This window comes from Staurois parvus, unplaced genomic scaffold (assembly GCF_062004578.1).
Source record: "Staurois parvus isolate SC_StPar_1 unplaced genomic scaffold, SC_StPar_1.0 ptg000351l, whole genome shotgun sequence".
Lineage (NCBI taxonomy): Eukaryota > Metazoa > Chordata > Amphibia > Anura > Ranidae > Staurois > Staurois parvus.
In genome coordinates this window covers 767,299-786,456 of record NW_028318147.1, presented here as the reverse complement: position 1 = coordinate 786,456, position 19,158 = coordinate 767,299, and the positions used below count along the sequence as shown (strand labels likewise).

The window sequence follows — 19,158 nt, the reverse complement described above, 5'->3', positions numbered from 1 at the left end:
CTATATGGGGGATGAATTACTATATGGGGGATGAATTACTATGGGGGATGAATTACTATGGGGGATGAATTACTATGGGGGATGAATTACTATATGGGGGATGAATTACTATATGGGGGATGAATTACTATGGGGGATGAATTACTATATGGGGGATGAATTACTATGGGGGATGAATTACTATGGGGGATGAATTACTATATGGGGGATGAATTACTATATGGGGGATGAATTACTATGGGGGATGAATTACTATATGGGGGATGAATTACTATGGGGGATGAATTACTATATGGGGGATGAATTACTATGGGGGATGAATTACTATGGGGGATGAATTACTATATGGGGGATTAATTACTATGCTTACTATGGGGGAATATTACTATACTTACTATGGATGACACATACACATCATTCATCTACTCTTGGTCCGGCCCCCGGGTCCAATATATGAACCCATTGCGGCCCTCAAGTCAAAAAGTTTGCCCACCCCTGTCCTAGAGCCTAGACTGTTTAGTGGAGCCAGTGTGAATGGACTGTTGCTTATGGGGACATGCAGTCCCTGTATATGTTGGGGAAATACCAGTGGTCCCTATGGGGGTAGTACTACACACATATATATATATACTGTATAAAGTATATTTATTACAGATATTTTAGTGCTGACAATTTATACAGCTCTCTATATATTGTACATTCCTGTCAGTCCTTTCCCTCAAGGAGCTTACAATCCCTCTCTCACATTCATACATACATGACTGGGGCCAATTAACCTACCAACTTGTTTTTTGAGTGTGGGAAGAAACCCACGCAAGGACAGTAAGAATATGCAAACTCCATACAGATGGTGTCCGGGACACAAACCAGGGACCCCAGTGCTGCAGGCCAGAAGTGCTAACCACTAAACCCCAGTGCTTCGTGCCGACATCTCGCTCTGCTCATCCTCACTCAATAAAAGAATCAGTGAAGTATTTAATGGATCTATTAATATCTGTTGTGGAGTTTTTCTCTCTTCATCTTTGCAGAAAACCATTTGTGAGTTATTGAATCCCAGAACTATTAGAGATACATTGCACATTACAAAACACAGTTTCCATTTACATAGAATTTTCTCACAGAGTAGTTCTTTTCCTAGAGATGAATATCTGCTAAGATATATAGCAGATCATTCCTCAGTAAACATTGTAAGTCTATGCCATCACTCTGATACATATAAACACATCTCCTCTCCTACCTCTATCTACATTACTGCAAATGTATGGTACATGCCAGGGCTTTGTAACTTGTTCGGGCACTGTGCCAATAATGACTTCATGGCACATTTTACAAAGACGCTCTATTATGTTGTGGTAAAACAGGATTCCAAAATTGAGAAAATGGGAAAAACAAATTTTATGCACCATTTACACTATGCACTAAGCTTGCATGCATTTTCCTCTTGTCTTACTACATTTCCAAGAGAAAGCAAAATGCATGGGCAATGCATTAGTTGCACTGTGTTGGAAATCAGTCCTGCATGCTGCATTTTGCCCCTCAGGTCAATAAAGTTATATAAAAGACTAACGCAGGGCACCAAGTTTAAAAAAAACACGTCAATACACATCAGTGCAACTGATGTTGAAGTGCACAAAAGTCAGAAGAATTGCTGTCTTCTAGGGAACATCTAGATATGCTAATTGCCTCTACACAGTCATTTGGAAACAATATATAAGGTATATTGTCTTTAATTTCTCATAAAAAAAGAGCAGTGCTTTTTCTGATGTGACTGTGCCTAGGCACCTCTATAGCCTAATATTTGTGTAACACACTGCACTAATAGGTATTGCAGAATGTTATTTAACCACAAGATGGCAGTGTTCTACGGTTCAACTATTCAGACTTTATTGAAGCATAGCCTTGTTGAACTTGTATGCTGATAGCAGGACATCTGCACTCAGGCAAAGAGAGAACAGACTAGATTTCTCAGAAGAGTTGGCAAAGGGATGGGAGAGTATATATTGAGAAGCCTGGGAACTTTACAGGAAGGAAGTAGATAGTGAAAGGTGGGGGATGTGTGTATGTGTGGAGAAGACAGTGTGGGCCTCAGGGGATCCAGGCTGGATGGAGCCACATTGCAGAGAAGGAAAGAGGGACTGTAGATCACTTTTATCACCAACGAGCAGGACAGTCAATCCTGCAGGCAGGCGGATTGTAGTGCTAATATTGGCATTGCTTCTTTGTCAGAGGGATCAAGAGAACACGGGGGTCCCCAACAGAGAGACCACCGTTCACACTGCAAATACTACAGACTGGCTGAGAGGGTGCCATAACCCAGTTCATCACAAGTTGAAAGTGACTGTTATCTTCAACTGTTCAGTTCAGTACACCTTACACCACAGTTTATCACATTGAGACACAGACTGACTAGCCCATTCAGTACTGCGGCCTACTGCTTTAGTGTCTCCCTATTATCCTAAAACTGCAGGACTCTTGCTACAGCATGTGCCCCCTGCAGACAGGATCACACTTAGTATCTCATTTCAAGGTCAAGATCCTTGTTTTGTTTCCAGCTTCAACGGAACTTGCTTCACCAGACTAGTTCACCATCTTTAGGGGCTTCCACCCCTTCTTTCAACTTTAGCAAATTTTTTGCATTCATTTTCTGTGTTAGAGACCTTACCCTGTTTCATCACCACTGTAAGGGGAATCAAAACAAAACAAGGATCTTGACCTTGATGTGCACCAACTAGGACCCAATCAAGCACACAGAAGAATTGTCACCATTCCTTGATGAAATACTAAAGGGGACATTATTGCTTATAAAAATTCATCTCAAGAGTTAAACCCAGTTCAAAGCTATTGAGAACCCAAAAGTGAGTTAGCCTAGCATCGTGATAGCCCACTTCAGCTCACTTGGGGAAAGATATCTCATAAGTTGGAATTGTTTAAATTCTGATCCTGTGGGACATTTGGGTTTATTTAAAGTGATACTGTGCTTTAGTATTTTGTTAAACCTTTTAGACTGTTTATTTTTTTTTTATACAGATCTGTCATTCTTTTTTTTTTGTGCATGCACTCTCTGTACCCTGCCCTCCATACAATCAGAATATTTGTTCACCTTAAATTGTGTATTCATTTTATGGTTCAAAGCCAGGGAGTCCTCCTGGTCAAGGTTTCACGGTGGTGTCAGTAGGGGCTGTACTTCCAAAACAGGCTCAGAACAGACAGGGAAACCAAAATACTTACTGACTCTTAAGGGGGCAACGCTACATTTGTATATTTGCAGTGTGAGCTCATCTAAGGCACTGCTGATTCTGACTGCAAGTCTCAAGAGATTTGGAGTGAGATTTGGGTACGCCACTATGGTTTTGCTCACTGCACCAGCAGATCTGCAGTGCAAAGATTTCTCTGCTCCTCTTCTAAGACAGTCGCCTCCACATTGAAACACAGCATGGATATGGGTATGATAATGATGGCTATACACTGCTCGAGCATTGGGGGGCCCTGTCAACACCACTGACTTGAAATCCTTTGATTCAAAAATAAGGAGTTGGGTGAAAATTTTCCAGTCAAAGATTGACTGTATTTTATCAGATTCAATGTTAAGGTGTTCATGTAGTTGCAGGTGTTGTGGCTGCTTGAATACCATAGCAGGCAGCAGAGATTCCTCCATCCAAGTTGCTTAGCATGGATGGCCAGCCTAATGGGGAACGTATCTGCTGCAGGCAGTACTAGTGACTAGTCCTTTGCCCTCTGCTTGCCTTCCTTGGGCACAACTTTCACAGTACATGTCCTTCTTGTGACATGTTATGGTTTGTAAAAGCCATATATTAGGATATATATTTGAAGTTATTATTGCATTACTTACATCAGAGACATTTTTAATGTGACTTTGACATATGTAAATGCTAGTATTTCCATATTTAAAGTCATTTTAAATACAAAAAAAACATACAAACTTGTTATATTTACCTGCTCTGTACAATGGTTTTTCACAGAGCATCTCCAATCCTCCTTTTCTTGAGTCCCCCGCCAGCACTCCTGGCTCCTCCTCTTCAGCGAGTGCCCCCAATACGGGAGGGGGACTTGCGTGGGCTCTCTCCTGAGCCCCGCTTTCTCTGTCCATAGACAGAGACAGCGGGGCATGGCCCCATTTCCCCTGCCCCCATTCCCTCGTCATAGGATTTGATTGACAGTAGCTTTGCATCTATCAATCATCACTGAGAGGGAGACGGAGGATAGAGCCACTGCTGTCATGCACATCGATGGATCAAGATCGGCTCAGGTAAGTTGGTGGGCTGAGGGGGAAAGTTTATTGTACAGAAGGGTTTTTACCTTAATGCAAAGAATGCATTAAGGTAAAACACCCTGAGCCTTTATAATCACTTTAATACTGCAATAAATACAGAGACTTGTAGCTTAACCACTAAAGGGAGCTCCTCACCTGATTCAGTCTCATTAGCCTTCTTGCCTTATAACTGTTGGTATACTGTATAATATCAGGCACACAGGGAGTGCGTTGTTTTCAATGCATTGTTCAACTATTACATTTTTTACAGTGAAAAAAAGCAATAAAGTGCAACCTTTGTGTAGCACTGCATAGCAGGATGCACACTCTACATACACTATATTGCTGAACGTATTGGGACGCCTGCCTTTACATGTACATGAGCTTTAATGGCATCCCAGTCTTAGTCCGTAGGGTTCAATATTGCGTTGACCCACCCTTTGCAGCTATAACAGCTTCAATTCTTCTGGGAAGGCTGTCCACAAGGTTTGGGAGTGTGTCTATGGGAATGTTTGACCATTCTTCCAGAAGCGCATTTGTGAGGTCAGGCACTGACGTTGGACGAGAAGGCCTGGCTCACGGTCTCTGCTCTAATTCATCCCAAAGGTGTTCTATCGGGTTGAGGTCAGGACTCTGTGCAGGTCAGTCAAGTTCCTTCACCCCAAACTCACTCATGCATGTCTTTATGGACCTTGCTTTGTGCACTGGTGCACAGTCATGTTGGAAAAGGAAGGGGCCATCCCCAAACTGTTCCCACAAAGTTGGGACCATGAAATTGTCCAAAATGTCTTGTTATGCTGATGCCTTAAGAGTTCCCTTCACTGGAACTAAGGAGCCAAGCCCAACCCCTGAAAAACAACCTCACACCATAATCTCCCTTCCACCAATCTTTCCACTTGGCACAAAGCAGTCAGGCAAGTACCGTTCTCCTGGTAACCGTCAAACCCAGACACGTCCATCGGATTGCCAGACAGAGAAGCATGATTTGTCACTCCAGAGAACACGTCTCAACTGCTCTAGAGTCCAGTGGCGGTGTGCTTTACACCATGACATCCGACGCTTTGCATTGCACATGGTGATGTAAGGCTTGGATGCAGCTGCTCGGCTATGGAAACCCATTCCATGAAGCTCTCTATGCACTTTTGTTGTGCTAATCTGAGGGCCACATGAAGTTTGGAGGTCTTTAGCTATTGACTCAGCAGACAGTGGGCGACTTCTGCGCACTGTGTGCTTCAGCATGCGCTGACCCCGCTCTGTCATTTAACTTGGCCTACCCCTTTGTGACTGAGTTGCTGTTGTTTCTATTTGCTTCCACTTTGTTATAATACCACTAACAGTTGACTGTGGAATATTTAGTAGCAAGGAAATTTCACGGATGGACTTATTGCACAGGTGGCAACCTATCACGGTACCACGCTTGAATTCACTGAGCTCCTGAGAGTGACCTATTCTTTCAAAAATGTTTGTAGAAGTAGTCTGCATGCCTAGGTGTTTGATTTTATACACCTGTGGTCATGAAGGTGATTGCAACACCTGAATCTAATGATTTGGAGTGGAGGGGTGTCTCAATTCTTTTGGCATTATAGTGTATGTAATAAGAATCTATGGCTGCCTTCATGTACATATATAATTACAAACTGTTTTTAGAAACAAAGTTTTGAAAACTTTAAGACATGGATAATGTTATCTAAATCATATTACTCTTTTACATTGCATATCAAAAAATTATTGAAAATATTATATGTCTTCCCTCTAAACAGTGTTGTGTGTCTGTAATCTAATATGGTAATCAACAAATATTATTTTATTTAACTTAGTAAAAGGCTTGTGGTCTTGGTGTCCAATGAAGCAGCTTTTAATCCCCGACGACCGTACACAAGTGAGGATGAGGCCTGGAAGACGTACCTGGAAAATCCATTGACAGCCGCCACAAAGGCAATGATGAGCATAAATGGAGATGAAGACAGTGCTGCTGCTCTTGGCCTTTTATATGATTATTATAAGGTAACATTTACTCTGGTTTTTATACTCCCCTGAATCCATAAAACAAGCAATGAATCCATAAGAAGCAATGCTTTGCCCAAGTAGGGTAACAGGTTTACTTTTATACTGCCATCCTCTGTAGCACATACCCACCTTTCATTTGCTTTTTCGCCATTCTTTTGAGAACTGGTAGCCAAAGGAAATGACTGGTACATCCAGGTATGGAAGAACATGTGGCTGACCTCCATGTGACAGCACTGGGCCAATCAGCGCTGTCACAATGTGAGTCCATAAACCCTGTGTAAACTACAACTCCAGCATTTCAACTCCAGGCACTTTCCTACATTCCACACAGCTCAACAGAGCTGCTGGGAATGGAAAGTAAGGTATGCACTGCTGGTTCACTTTATTGCTCGACCCAGGTTTTTATTTCAGTCTGTGTTCCTATTAAGAATATTATTTCTATCTGTATTCCTATTGGGAATATTGTTTCTGTCTGTGTCCCTGTTGGGGAAATATTTCTGCATTTCCTATCAGAGCAGGGAGCAATGTGAATCTCTCCAACTGAAACACATACAAAAAGTCCCCAAAAATCATATAAAAAGTTTAAAAAAGACCAGGCAAACAACTTTTTGTTTGTGATCCCTTAGGATAGATTTTCCCTTCACTTCCCATCCTGAAAGAAAATGAAGGGAAATGTCCCCGATAGGGAAACATACAGCAATAAAAACCTGACATTCTACCGCACCATATAAAATAAAATAAAAAGAATTTCCCAGCATTGGGCTGCTAAATAACAATAAAAATCTCCCTATCTCATCCTGTTTACAGGTACCAAGGGATAAAAGGTCACTGCCTCTAAATAAAATAAATGAACATGTTCATGATGAGCAAGAGAAAAGGTAAAGTAAAGTACAATACGTATGTTATTTTTTTTACTTTTGGTTATGTACCTTAAAGTAGTTTTGGACTCTTTAGGGCCCCTTTATATTTATCTGGTTTGTTGCAGTGCATTATCACATGTGTGTTATGTGTTGTATGAAGGCAGCCTATTCATATGACCTGAGCTGCCAGCGCACCACTATGGACCTACAAGTGAACATGCACCATGTTTTTCCAATGCAGTACACCACAAGACACGGTCGGTGTGCAATAAGGTTAATGTTCATAGAGGTGTTTGTAACATGGAAATGGCATTGCTGACGATTGGTCAATGCAGTGGAAACTGCAGTTCAATACTTTTAAATGCAAAATACTGCACTAAGAGAAAAGAATCCCTGAAGAGAAAGAACAATATTGGGGTAAAGAGGAAAAAAAGGTTTGGGCGCCTTTTTATTCAGATGACTGCAAAATGAGCAATCCATGTGGCAGGACAGTAGGGAAAGTGAATAGAATTCTGGGGTACATCCCTAGAGGGGTCACCAGCAGGAGGAAGGAGGTTCTGATTCCCCTATATAGATTTTTAGCTATCACTAGAGAGGTTCTCAGCAGGAGGAAGAAGGTCTTGATTCTTCTTTATAGATCTTTAATTATCACTAGAGGGATTACCAGCAGGAGTTAGGAGGTCCTGATTCCCTTCTATAGATCCCTAGCTATCACCAGAGAGGTCACCAGCAGTAGGAAGGAGGTCCTGATTGCCCTATATAAATAATTTCAGTCATTACTAGAGGGATCACCAGCCGTTGGAAAGAAGTCATGATTTCTCTTAATAGATCTTTAATTATCTCTAGAGGTAATACCAACAGCATGCCCTGATTCACCTATACAGATATTTATTCATCACTAGAGCGATCACCAGCAGGAGGAAGGAGGTCCCAGTTCCATTCCTGTAGATCTTTAGCTATCGCTAGAGAGGTCACCAGCAGGAGGTCCTAATTCCTCTGTATAGATCTTTAGTTATCACTAGAGAGATCACCAACAGTAGAAAGGAGGTCCTGATTCCTCTGTATAATTCTTTAGTTATCACTAGAGCGATCATCAGCAGGAGGAAGGAGATCCTGTTTGCCTATTATAGATCTTTACATATATATAGGTATCTTTACCTACTATAGATCTACCTATCGCTAGAGGGATCAGTAGCAAGGAGGTCCTGATTCCCCTATATACTGCAGATCTTCAGTTATCACTAGAGGGGCACCAGCAGAATGAAAAAAGTCCTGAATCCTTCATTCTATGCATGAAGGTAAAAAACCTTCTTTGTGCAGCATCCCCCCCAGCCCCCTAATACTCACCTAAGCCCCCTCTCAATCCAGCGATGTGCAGTGGAGTCTCGGCTATCCCAGGACTCCCTCTTCTCACTGGCTGAAACAGAAGTGGAAGCCATTGGCTCCCACTGCTGTCAATCACCGCCAGTGAGCCAATGAAAAGAGAGGGGGGTGGGGCTCAGCTGCAGCTCCACGTGTGAATGGACACATTGAGCAGCGGGTGCTCCCATAGCAAGCTGCTTGCTGTGGGGGCACCGTACAGGAGGGAGGGGCCAGTAGCGCTAGCAGGGGACCTGAGAAGAGGAACATCTGGGCTGCTCTGTGCAAAACCACTGCGCACAGCTGGTAAGTATAGACTTTTTTTTTCAAAGCCTTTAGAATCATTTTAATATATATACAGTCTTGAGGAAAGATGGTAATGTGTGGACATGATTAAAACTTTTACATACAATAATGTTGTAAATAAGGTTCAGAAGGGCAGTATTTTCAAGAACATCAGGACTTGGCCTCAAGCTAGTGAGAGGAAAGTTCAAAACCAATTTTAGAAATTATTATTTTACTGAAAGAGTAGTTGATGCTTGAAACAGAGTTTCAGCAGAAGTTGTAAATCAGTCAACAGTAAGTGAATTTAAGCTGTCATAAAATAATCAGACAAAAAAATTAAAAAGGGGGCAGACACAATGGATCACAGGTTTTTCTCTACTGTCACTCTTCTACTTTTCTACGCCAGTAGCGTATCACTGTGCATTGTGCTGCACTGTAATGTAGGTGCATTCCTTTAGTATGTTGGAGTGTCATTCAAAGGGAATGGCATGCATGATGCAAAACAAGAGTCTGCCTGATTACAGATACTTAGGATAATTGCTTTGAGATCTGAACTGGTGGCCTCATCTGTTCTCATATAAAGTTTGCCAATGCTGGATAAAATATCCTGTTTTCTAGCTAAAGAAGACAAATTTTGTGATACCAAGCATGTATAACCTATACGGTAGGAAACCATATCACCATTTAAATAGAATACAATTTCAGATGTAATCTGGTTTATATTGCAATCACAATGTCCAGGGTGAGCATGAAACTATTTCATTTGCTAGTACCAAAATGTGGAAATGTGATTTCATAATTGATATGATAATTTCCTATTGCTGTCTTCCTATCATTCTTTACTAATGATAAGGACAATCATAAAACAACTGCAGGTTTTTCTGCTACTCATAGATAAGGGACTGTAATGTGATATCTGGCATGCTGTATGGGATGCTACTAGAACAGACAATGATATACACTTGTGTGTGCATTTTATCAAGATAAAGCTGTACTGCTATTGGATATTTGTATTAACAAGATACTTTAGTGCAAATCCATAAGTGCACATTTTAGCTATTATTGCAGCATTTACATTTTATATTTTTTAATTTTTATGATATTTGATATGTAGATTCATAAGATTTTTTTTCTTTGGACAGCACAATCAGCATACTTGCTGAGAAAACTCTTATAAAACTAGCTGCGGGATTTTCCACCTCGAGACTTTATTTGTGTTTATTGAATCTGAGTAGATCCATAGACTTACAGTGAGGAAACAGGAAAAGTACACTCACTTTTTAAAAAAAATAATTTTTTTACATGATTGAGTTCCCAATGGGACAAAGTACATGTAGTACTTTGTCCTCGCTCCTTAGGTGCCCTGTAACACTAGCTGCAATGTTGGACAGGCTTCCAACATCGTTGTTAGTATGGAGACAGCTGCTTTGCTTTTTAGCCACTTCCCGACCGCCCTATAGCAGATATACTGCTACAGGGTGGCACGGGTACGCAAAATCACGTATATATACGTGATTTTGTATTTCCGAGTAGGGGGAACACGAGCACCCTACCTGCGCTGCCGTTTGTAGCCACGGATGTCAATCACTGGGTCCCGGCTGGTGATTGCGAGGATCTCCGACGGGGTTGAGAACTGTATGTAAACAATACAGTTCTCCTCTCTGTTTCAGCTCATGCACACTGCTTTGGATGGCTGTGCACAGCACAGCCATCCAAAGCAGTGTGATTACAGTGAAGCACACACACAGAGCTTACTGTGAAACAGCACACAGCACACAGCACATAGCTAACCCTTTGATCACCCCTCATGTTAACCCCTTCCTGCCCAGCGCCATTAGTACAGCGTCAGTGCTTTTTTGTAGAACTGATCACTGTATTGGTGTCACTGGGGATGTCAGTGACACCAAGTTAGTTCCCCCCAGTGTCAGAATGCCCACCGCAGTCCCACTATAAGTCGCTGATCGCCGCCATTACTAGTAAAAATAAAAAAATTCCAGTATCTATACCGCCATTTGTAAAACGCTATAACTTTCACGTAAACCAATTAATTTACACATATTGGGATTTTTTTTAGCAAAGACATGTAGCAGAATACATTTTGGCCTAGATTTATGCTGAAATTTTATTTTTTACTGGACATTTTTAATAGCAAAATGTTGTTTTTTTTTTCAAAACAGTCTTTTTTTTATAGCGCAAAAAATATAAAATGCACAGGTGACCAAATACCACCGAAAGAAAGCTCAATTTGTGGGGAAAAAAAGGATGTAAATTTCATTTGGATGCAGCGTTGCTTGACCGGGCAATTGTCAGTTAAAGTAATGCAGCGCCATAACGCAAAAAATTACCTGGTCAGGAAGGGGGGTAAATCCTCTGGAGAGCAAGTGGTTAGTGCCTATATCTGTCTCTGAGCACTTGCCTGAGGCAAGCACTGGCACGAGGAATGCAAAGAGAGGGAAGTTGACATGTCACACCTCCCTCTCCATTCCTCTTGCTGGTGCTTGCTTTGGGCGTTGGTGGGAGCCAGAGATTGGCACTACAAAGCAAAGCAGACATCTCCTTGTTAGTTGCAGTGGCAGGTGGCCTGTTGGACATTGCAGCTAGTGTTACAGGGCACCTAGGGAGATGAGACAATGCACTTACATATACTTTGTCCAGTTGGGTACTCAATAATGTAAATAATGTTTTCTTTAGGGCTAGGTTAACAATTGGTGCATTTTGTTCATTTTTCATGTACCTTTAAAGTGGTAGTAAAGTCTATTTTTACACTTGTACCTACAGTTAAGCCTATAATAAGACTTACCTGTAGGTAATGTAAATATCTTCTACATGTGCACCGTTTAGGAGATATTTACCTGCGTAGAGCATCGGTGCATGTCTGTGCCCTTCCTTCAGAGCTGTGTGTCGTAAAAAGTGACTCCCGTGCACATGTGCAGGAGTTACATCATCGCGGCTCGCAAACCCGCAAGAGGGACTAGGAGAAGAAAAGAGGGACTAGGAGAAGCCCAGTTAGTGGTGACAGCACAACACTGGAGGGCTTCGTTTTAAGGTAAGTTTCACGTAATGTGCTAGTATGTGATGCATACTAGCACATTATGACATTACCTTGCAGAGGAAAACTTTTTTCGTTTTTGAGAGTTTACTATCACTTTAATGTATTCTTTTATGCATTTTCATTGGTTTTTCATGTGTTATACATGTGCTCCCAATAAAGTCTAGGGAGCTAAATAAGCACAAAAAGAAGTTTCAGCTGTTTCCAAGGCACACAGAAGCGCTTTGCATAGGTGTGAAAGGTCCCCATAGACAATAATGAAACCCTCTTGTGTTGCGTGACGGCCAAAGCACAGCAGATTGCACCTGTGTGAATGGGGACTAAGAAGCAGGAAGGAAAGCATTAACTTATATCTAGCAAATTTGGCCACCTATATGAGTACATGCTTTGCAATAAAAATAATGTAAGTTATTATTCATCCCCTTTCTTTGCCATCTATCATAATATGCTTTTATACTTCTTGTACGCCCAGGAATGGCATTCAGAATTCTGAATCTTCAGGGAACCTGAACACTGGAGAGAACAGGGTGCAAGTTTTGAAGAGTCTTCCGGTGAACCTTTCCTTGAACACAGAGACTGTAGAGTCCTCTAAGAGAGAACAATATAACAGCAACTTATCAAACAGTCCTTCTGCCCCTGCTTCCTCTGCCACTGTGGTAAAAGCAGAGGAATTCACACCAGTATTTATGTCACCCTCCGTGCCTTACAGAGGAGACAGCGAGGAACCCAGGAGTGTGATTTTTGAGCAGAGTCACTACGGAGGACATATCAGCCAACATACAGACTACCTCAAAGATGATCAGCGGAGTACTCCAGACAGCACATACAATGAAAGCTTCAAAGAAACTGAAGTAAATATTCAAATAACACCTGTATATATTGATCTTTTAGTAGCGCCTAAACAGATAACAGAAAATAATGTTTAGGCCTCTTATCAGTGACCCCTATTGACACTATTTATTAAGGTGTCAAGTGGGTGACCTGTCCCAGAGGCCTAGTGCAACCAATTAGATTCTGCCCTTCATTGTTTTATTCCAACATAGAAGAGTTAATGTATGATATTGACAGCTTGCTTGTGACAAAAGCAACACTATCTTCTTCAAATCCTTTGACAAATAAGGCCTTCTGTGGCCTCAGAACGTTTCCAGTTATTCCTTAATTGTGACCACATGATATTCTAAATGTATAGGCCAAGAGTGCTCACCAAATCAAAATTCATCCAGGGTGCATGAGTGGAAATTGTTTTGCCACCTGAAACAAATTACAGCCACAGTGTGGTATGTGGTTGCAACAAGAAAACAAACCCATTATGACCTTTCTGTTACGTGAGTGGGATCCATCACTAAGGGTTGCTGAGATTACACTTGCTTGAAGTTCCTGAAGAGGCAAAGGTTTTGTTGGCATTTCCAATCTAACCATTCCTGTGCCAGTACAGGGAAAGATACACCCACAGAACTGTGACTGTTCCTCTAAGATGTTCAAATATTGCTTCTGTAACTGGACATCCAGAGTCGCTATACACAGCTCCCAACTGTCCCTTATTTGGAACCAAATTAATATAATTAACTCTTTGTGGTCCACATACTTGGGGTAGTGGCAGGGATGTGTTCTTTTCTTACATGCTTTGTACTAAAAGGTCTCACTTTTTCTCATCACAAAAGGTTGGATGGTATAGGTACATCAGGGAGCTATGTGGAGGTTTAGGCGATGTAGATAGCGAAACACACTTACGTCCACGTCTCATCATCTTGTCCATTGGTAATGATAATGTGGTCAGGGCATACAAGTTACCAAATACAGACACATGGCAGACGTGCACAACAAAAATAAGGCAAATAGCATTACGGCCATGGGCGTAACATCGGGGGTCGCATTTGCAACCTCCAGGGGGCCCATGCGGCCTCCCTGTCATATTCGTGTAGCTGAGTGCTCTGTCCCCTGTCCCTCAGCCACTACACTAGGGCTCAGGTTGGCTGTGCTATGACAGGGAAGAGGTGCAGCTGCGGGTTGTCTGTGTGCTTGCTCCCCGCTCGCTTCCCCTCCTGTCTGCAGTGAGCTCTGTGTAATCCCAGATCACTGAGCAGAACAAGGAGCCAATCAGGAGAGAATCGAGCGGCCTGATGGGACATGCAGTCTCAAGTAGTGGACTGTGCACTGAAGTCCATGGGGCCTGAACTGCACCCTGGTTTTAAAGGAGAAGGGAGCAAGATTTGCCTGGGCAAAAATTCACCAGGACAGTGCAGTGTTTCCAGGGGGAGTTATTGAGAGGAATATGTGGTACAGTCCCCCCCCCCCCAGAGAGACTGAACTGCTGAAAAAAAACACACTGTGTGGGAGAGACAGCAAGAGAACCATGTTGCCGAGCCACTGTCGGGATATGGACCTTGCTGCACTGCCTACTGGCAACCCAGAGTGAGCGGACACCTAACTGAAGAAACCACTGCTGCTGTGTTGCTCGGTCTGGTGAAAGGATCTTGCAACCACTACTTGCTACCACCACTAGGGAATTAGCCATTAGGATCTACCTATCCAGCTACCTTAGCTATAGTATCAGTGGCGGAATTACCAGGGTTGCAAAGTTTGCACTTGCACCCAGGCCCTGGCGTTCCGCCACTGTGAGAGAAACCCAAGAGACCAGGAAAGGAGTCTGTTGCAGAGCATGCCAGGGACAGATCCCTTCCCCTACCCCCATTTTCAGCAGTGATCAGGCAGCTCCCACTGGAGTACTGATCATCCCCAAGGTGGAGCCTGCTGCAAGGTTTGCAGTGATTGAGGGGGATTTGGAGAGGGGGCGCTGCTGGCCTCAATGGTGATTGCACAATGTGGGGAAAGAAGGTGTGATGTTATGAGAGGCTTAGGATACAGAGCAGGCCGGACAGAGGTATTTGCTGTGGTGGCTACTTAGTGGAGATAGTAGATACAAGGGGAAACACATAATAACCCTTTGATTCCTAGAAGATCCCTGGTGACTGGACACAATTCACCCTTTCATTGTCAGCAGATGAGATCCCAATTGGAATTGCATGATTAACCCTTTCAGATCTGTGTTGGAAATGTATGATTAACCGTTTCATTGCTATCAAATCCCTGGTGAAAATATCATGCCTTTCCACTAGGGATCTGTTTGCAATGAAAGAGTTAATCATGCACTTCCAACTGGGATCTGATCTGCCAGCAATAAATGGGTTAAAGTGGAACTTCACTCTCTCAGTCAAAAAACTATTATTAATCCTTATGCTGCTAGCATTAGTAAATAGATAGGAAGGTATATTGTATTTACTTGTTTTAAAAATTTTTTTGTTTTTACATTTCTTCAGTTACTTCCTGTTTTCTAGGCCTAGGCAAATAATGTCATACATCCCAGGAGTCTTTAGGAGGGGAGGAGGGGTTATTTCAGCTAAGCACACCATCCTGCATGCTTGCCTGAGTTAAGGACAGGTAGATTCCAGGAAGTAACTGATACATGAACTATCTGCCCTTACTCAAGATGGTCACAGTCAGACATTCTGGAGGGGTGATTTTCAAAGTGATTTCTCAGCAAAATAAAACATGGAGACATCGATGGATGGGGGAACTTTCTTTGATTATTAAAAATGAATTAAATAGCATTTTTGGTACTCACGTGCAGTGTAGTTCCACTTTAATCGTGTCCAGTTGCCAGGGACCTTCTAGAAATAAAAGTTTAATTTCTAGAAGATCCCTGGTGACTGGACACAATTAACCCTTTCATTGCTGGCAAATGTTTTTTTGAAGGGAGCTCTTCATGGCTTCTTGCACTGGGGCCCTGAAGATTCTAGTTACACCTCTGACTGCAGTACAACATCATGTGTTGTGAAGGTGACAGTATCAGGTCAAATGGCTATGGCAAGCAGTGTGCCCATGAGTGGGGGAACCAAAAGTTGCGCTAAAGCTAAAACCAGAATGTTTCATTTGCTCAGGGGTCCTCTGCTGTCACTAATCACAGAAATACTCATACAGCTATGGGCCCCTAAAGCATACTAACTGCTTACAGCATTAAAATGACATTTTGCTCTTTTGTGATACTGCTACAAGACATACTCCAGGCACCTAATGAAGGCTGGTTATACATGAAGGTATATATATTCATGGTTAGGAGACTAAAATCAATGTGCATGGCCAAGTAAGAGTATGAGCCCCATGAATGTAACTGAGTTCAGTTACCTTTTATGGATTATAAGTCTTGGGTATGCCAAAAGGCAGGCTCTCCTTCAAGATATCTTGTCTCCATTCCTGCCCAGACAACTTTTTTCATTCAGCCTTGTGATAGACAGTATGGTCACATGATCAAGCTGTCCTGCTGAAGTAGGTTGTGTAGCTAATATTTTAGAAGGCAGTTGGATGCAAGTTGGAACTGCAGGTCTCATATCATTGGACAAGGATTGGTGTCTGAGCAGGCTTTATCTGCCAGCATGTGCTGGATCATTGCAATATACATAATGTTGGGTGCCATAGAGGTATTCACTGCACATATGTGAAACAGATATATACTATATAGCAATTAAAAAGACATAAATCTAATTATACTTTTATTTCCTGCTGTTTTAGAAATACCGCGGCTCCTCTGTGACGGAGGAATTCTTGTACGATCAAACATCCAGGTAATATACATGCATGCATATATATTTTGCTGTGGCAATGAACTGTAAGAAATGTCAATGGTCTTGCAGTAAACACGGCTCGTAAAGTTTGTTGAATGCAAAGATGTATGTAAGATTGTGGCCGTCAGATGCAATGATATAAATAAGTTGTTGCTTTTCCCACAGCACATTTCAGTATACTCTAGAAGCTACGAAATCTCTTCGGCAAAAACAAGGCGAAGGACCAATGACTTACTTGAACAAAGGCCAGTTTTATGCCGTCACCCTAAGCGAAACTGGAACCAATAAGTGTTTCAGGCACCCTATCTCAAAAGTTCGGGTAAGAAATGTTATGGTTGATCAATATTTATATTATTTTTAGCATTCACAGTTTTTACAGCTACTTATTCAGTATACCGCTGTCAATTTACTCAGCACTTTACACATTGTACAGTCACAGTAGTCCCTGCTCTCATGGAGCTTACAATTTAAGGTCTATAACTCACATTCATGCATATACAAACTAGGGCCTATTTATGCTCGGTTCACACTAGTGCCGCCTGTGTGGCCCATGTTTGCTCAGAGACAGCAGCCCATTTATTTGAATGGGGTTCGGATCCATGTAAACTACAGAAAAAGAGTGCACCCACTGTTTTAAAAACGTGGCCGCAGGGAAACGGCATGTTCCTTTTTACCATGCAGTTCTCGCACCCAAGATCATACTGCAGGCTGAGATGCTTAGGGGTTTCAGAATGCAAGAAGAGCGTGATTCAGATGCAGGTAGTTGCCTCGTTGTAATTCCTGCCCCCAGCAGCCTAGCCTCAGACAGGAGACAATTAACCTACCTACATGTCTTTGGAGGAAATCCACACAGGGACGGAGAGAACATGCAAACTCTGTGCAGGCAGTGCCTTGGTTGGATTCAAACCAATGACCCCAGTACCTCCAGACAGAAGTGCTAACCACTTAGCCAGTGTGCTTGCCAATTTTTTCAATGTTATCCCACACTGATAAGGGTACATAGATTAGGCTGATGATATTCACATACGTATCTGTAAAAAAAAACCTTGAAAACACTATATTATGATTATTAAACACTGCATGATCAAAGCACCATATGGTCGAAATATTCCCCCTCCAACATTTTGCACTCAGGTACACAAAGCCAAGTCCATAAAGACATGATTTGATGAGTTTGGTGTGGAGGAACTTGAGCGGTCTCTACAGAGGCTTGACCACAACCCTACAACCCTACATCTGTTGGGATGAAATGGAAAGCTGATTGTTAACCAGGTCATCTTGTCCAACATCGATACCTGGCCTCACAAATGCTTCTTTGGCTAAAAGGGTATATGCTGTATACTCATAGAAAAACGGCTGAATCTTGTGCAAAGCCTTCCCAGAAGAATAAAGGCTGTTATGGGGTGCTAGCTTCTTCCAGAATCAATTCATACATTTTGTCTTCCTGAGATCAGTTGAGAGGGGATTGTTTGCAGAAGTCATAATGCATGTGTAATAAAAAAATATTTACATTAAAAAAAAAAGTATTTTAAAGCATATGCCAGAGCATAAAAAAGTACAACTCTGCAAAACATTTCCATGTTTTATCCTTTTAAAGGCCCTAAATATATATAAAAAAAATACCTGCCGATCTGCCAGAAATGCACTCAGCTTCTAATTTCCTGTTGTGGCCTGACAGCACTTGTCTTTTTCCGGATCACAATCAAAAGAATTGGTGTCAGCCCTGCCCAGTTGTCTTTTGTCAAACTACATGATCTCTCCCACTCTCCTAAACTCCACAATATACAGAATAATTGCTCTATAGTCCAAGATAAGAACTTGTGGGGGCTAATTAACCCTTAACCTCTTGCCGTCCGCCTGCTGTTTATAAACGGCAGGGCGGTGGCAGTCCAAGGTCGGGTTGCCGTTCCTAAACGGCACCCGCCTTTTCTAGCTGTGCGCGCTCCCTAGGAGCGCGCACCACCGCGATCCGGTGTCCGCTGTGTCCTCCGGACACAGTGAAACACCGATCGTCGGACGGGACCTCTGTACGAGGTCCCGGTCATGTGATCACTGATTGGCGAATCAGTGATCACATGCAAAGTAGTGAGCAAGATGTCACTTGTGACATCATTGCTTACTACGTGTGAAATCTGTGAATGATCACAGAGGTCACATGGTACAAGGCTATTCACAACAGCCTTGTACCATGTGACAAGCTGTGACCAATCACAGCTCACTCAGTATTTCTCAATGACTGCAAGAATGCAGACAGAGAGAAAGAGAAATGATTGCTTTTACATCCTATATGGGTGTAAAAGCAATCAGTGTAAAAAAAAAAAAAAAAATCTTCATCACCCCCCACAAGTAGTACAGTGTCACCATGGTGACACTGTACTGCTAGGGTGACAGTATGTAAAAATAAAAAATAAAAATAAAAAATAATATAAAAAAAAATAAAATAAAAATGTAAAAAAAAATGTTTAAAAATTATAATGTTTGGTTATAAACTAATTTGGATTTTTTTTTTTACTAAAAAAATAACGGAATAAATTTTGGCCAAGATTTAGGATGAAATATTATTTATTTGCAAAATTTTATTAAAAAAAACACTTTTTTTCAAAATTTTTGGACTTTTTCATTTACATAGTAAAAAAAATAAAAATCCCAGCGGTGAATAAATGCCACCAAAATAAAGCTTTATCTGTCTCAAAAAAATGGTAAAAAATT

At 41.8% G+C, this 19,158-nt stretch overlaps 1 protein-coding gene across 1 annotated transcript in view; it reads left to right on the top strand.

Annotated features, from left to right (window-relative positions):
- Positions 1-19,158, top strand: part of GRHL2 (grainyhead like transcription factor 2) — a 134,705-nt gene that overhangs the window by 36,826 nt on the left and 78,721 nt on the right. Inside the window, exons 2-6 of the mRNA XM_089684638.1 lie at positions 6,088-6,274; positions 7,085-7,155; positions 12,303-12,681; positions 16,397-16,449; positions 16,615-16,768. Of these exons, the coding sequence (XP_089540764.1) occupies positions 6,088-6,274; positions 7,085-7,155; positions 12,303-12,681; positions 16,397-16,449; positions 16,615-16,768 (844 nt within the window). The remainder of the gene's footprint in view (positions 1-6,087; positions 6,275-7,084; positions 7,156-12,302; positions 12,682-16,396; positions 16,450-16,614; positions 16,769-19,158) is intronic.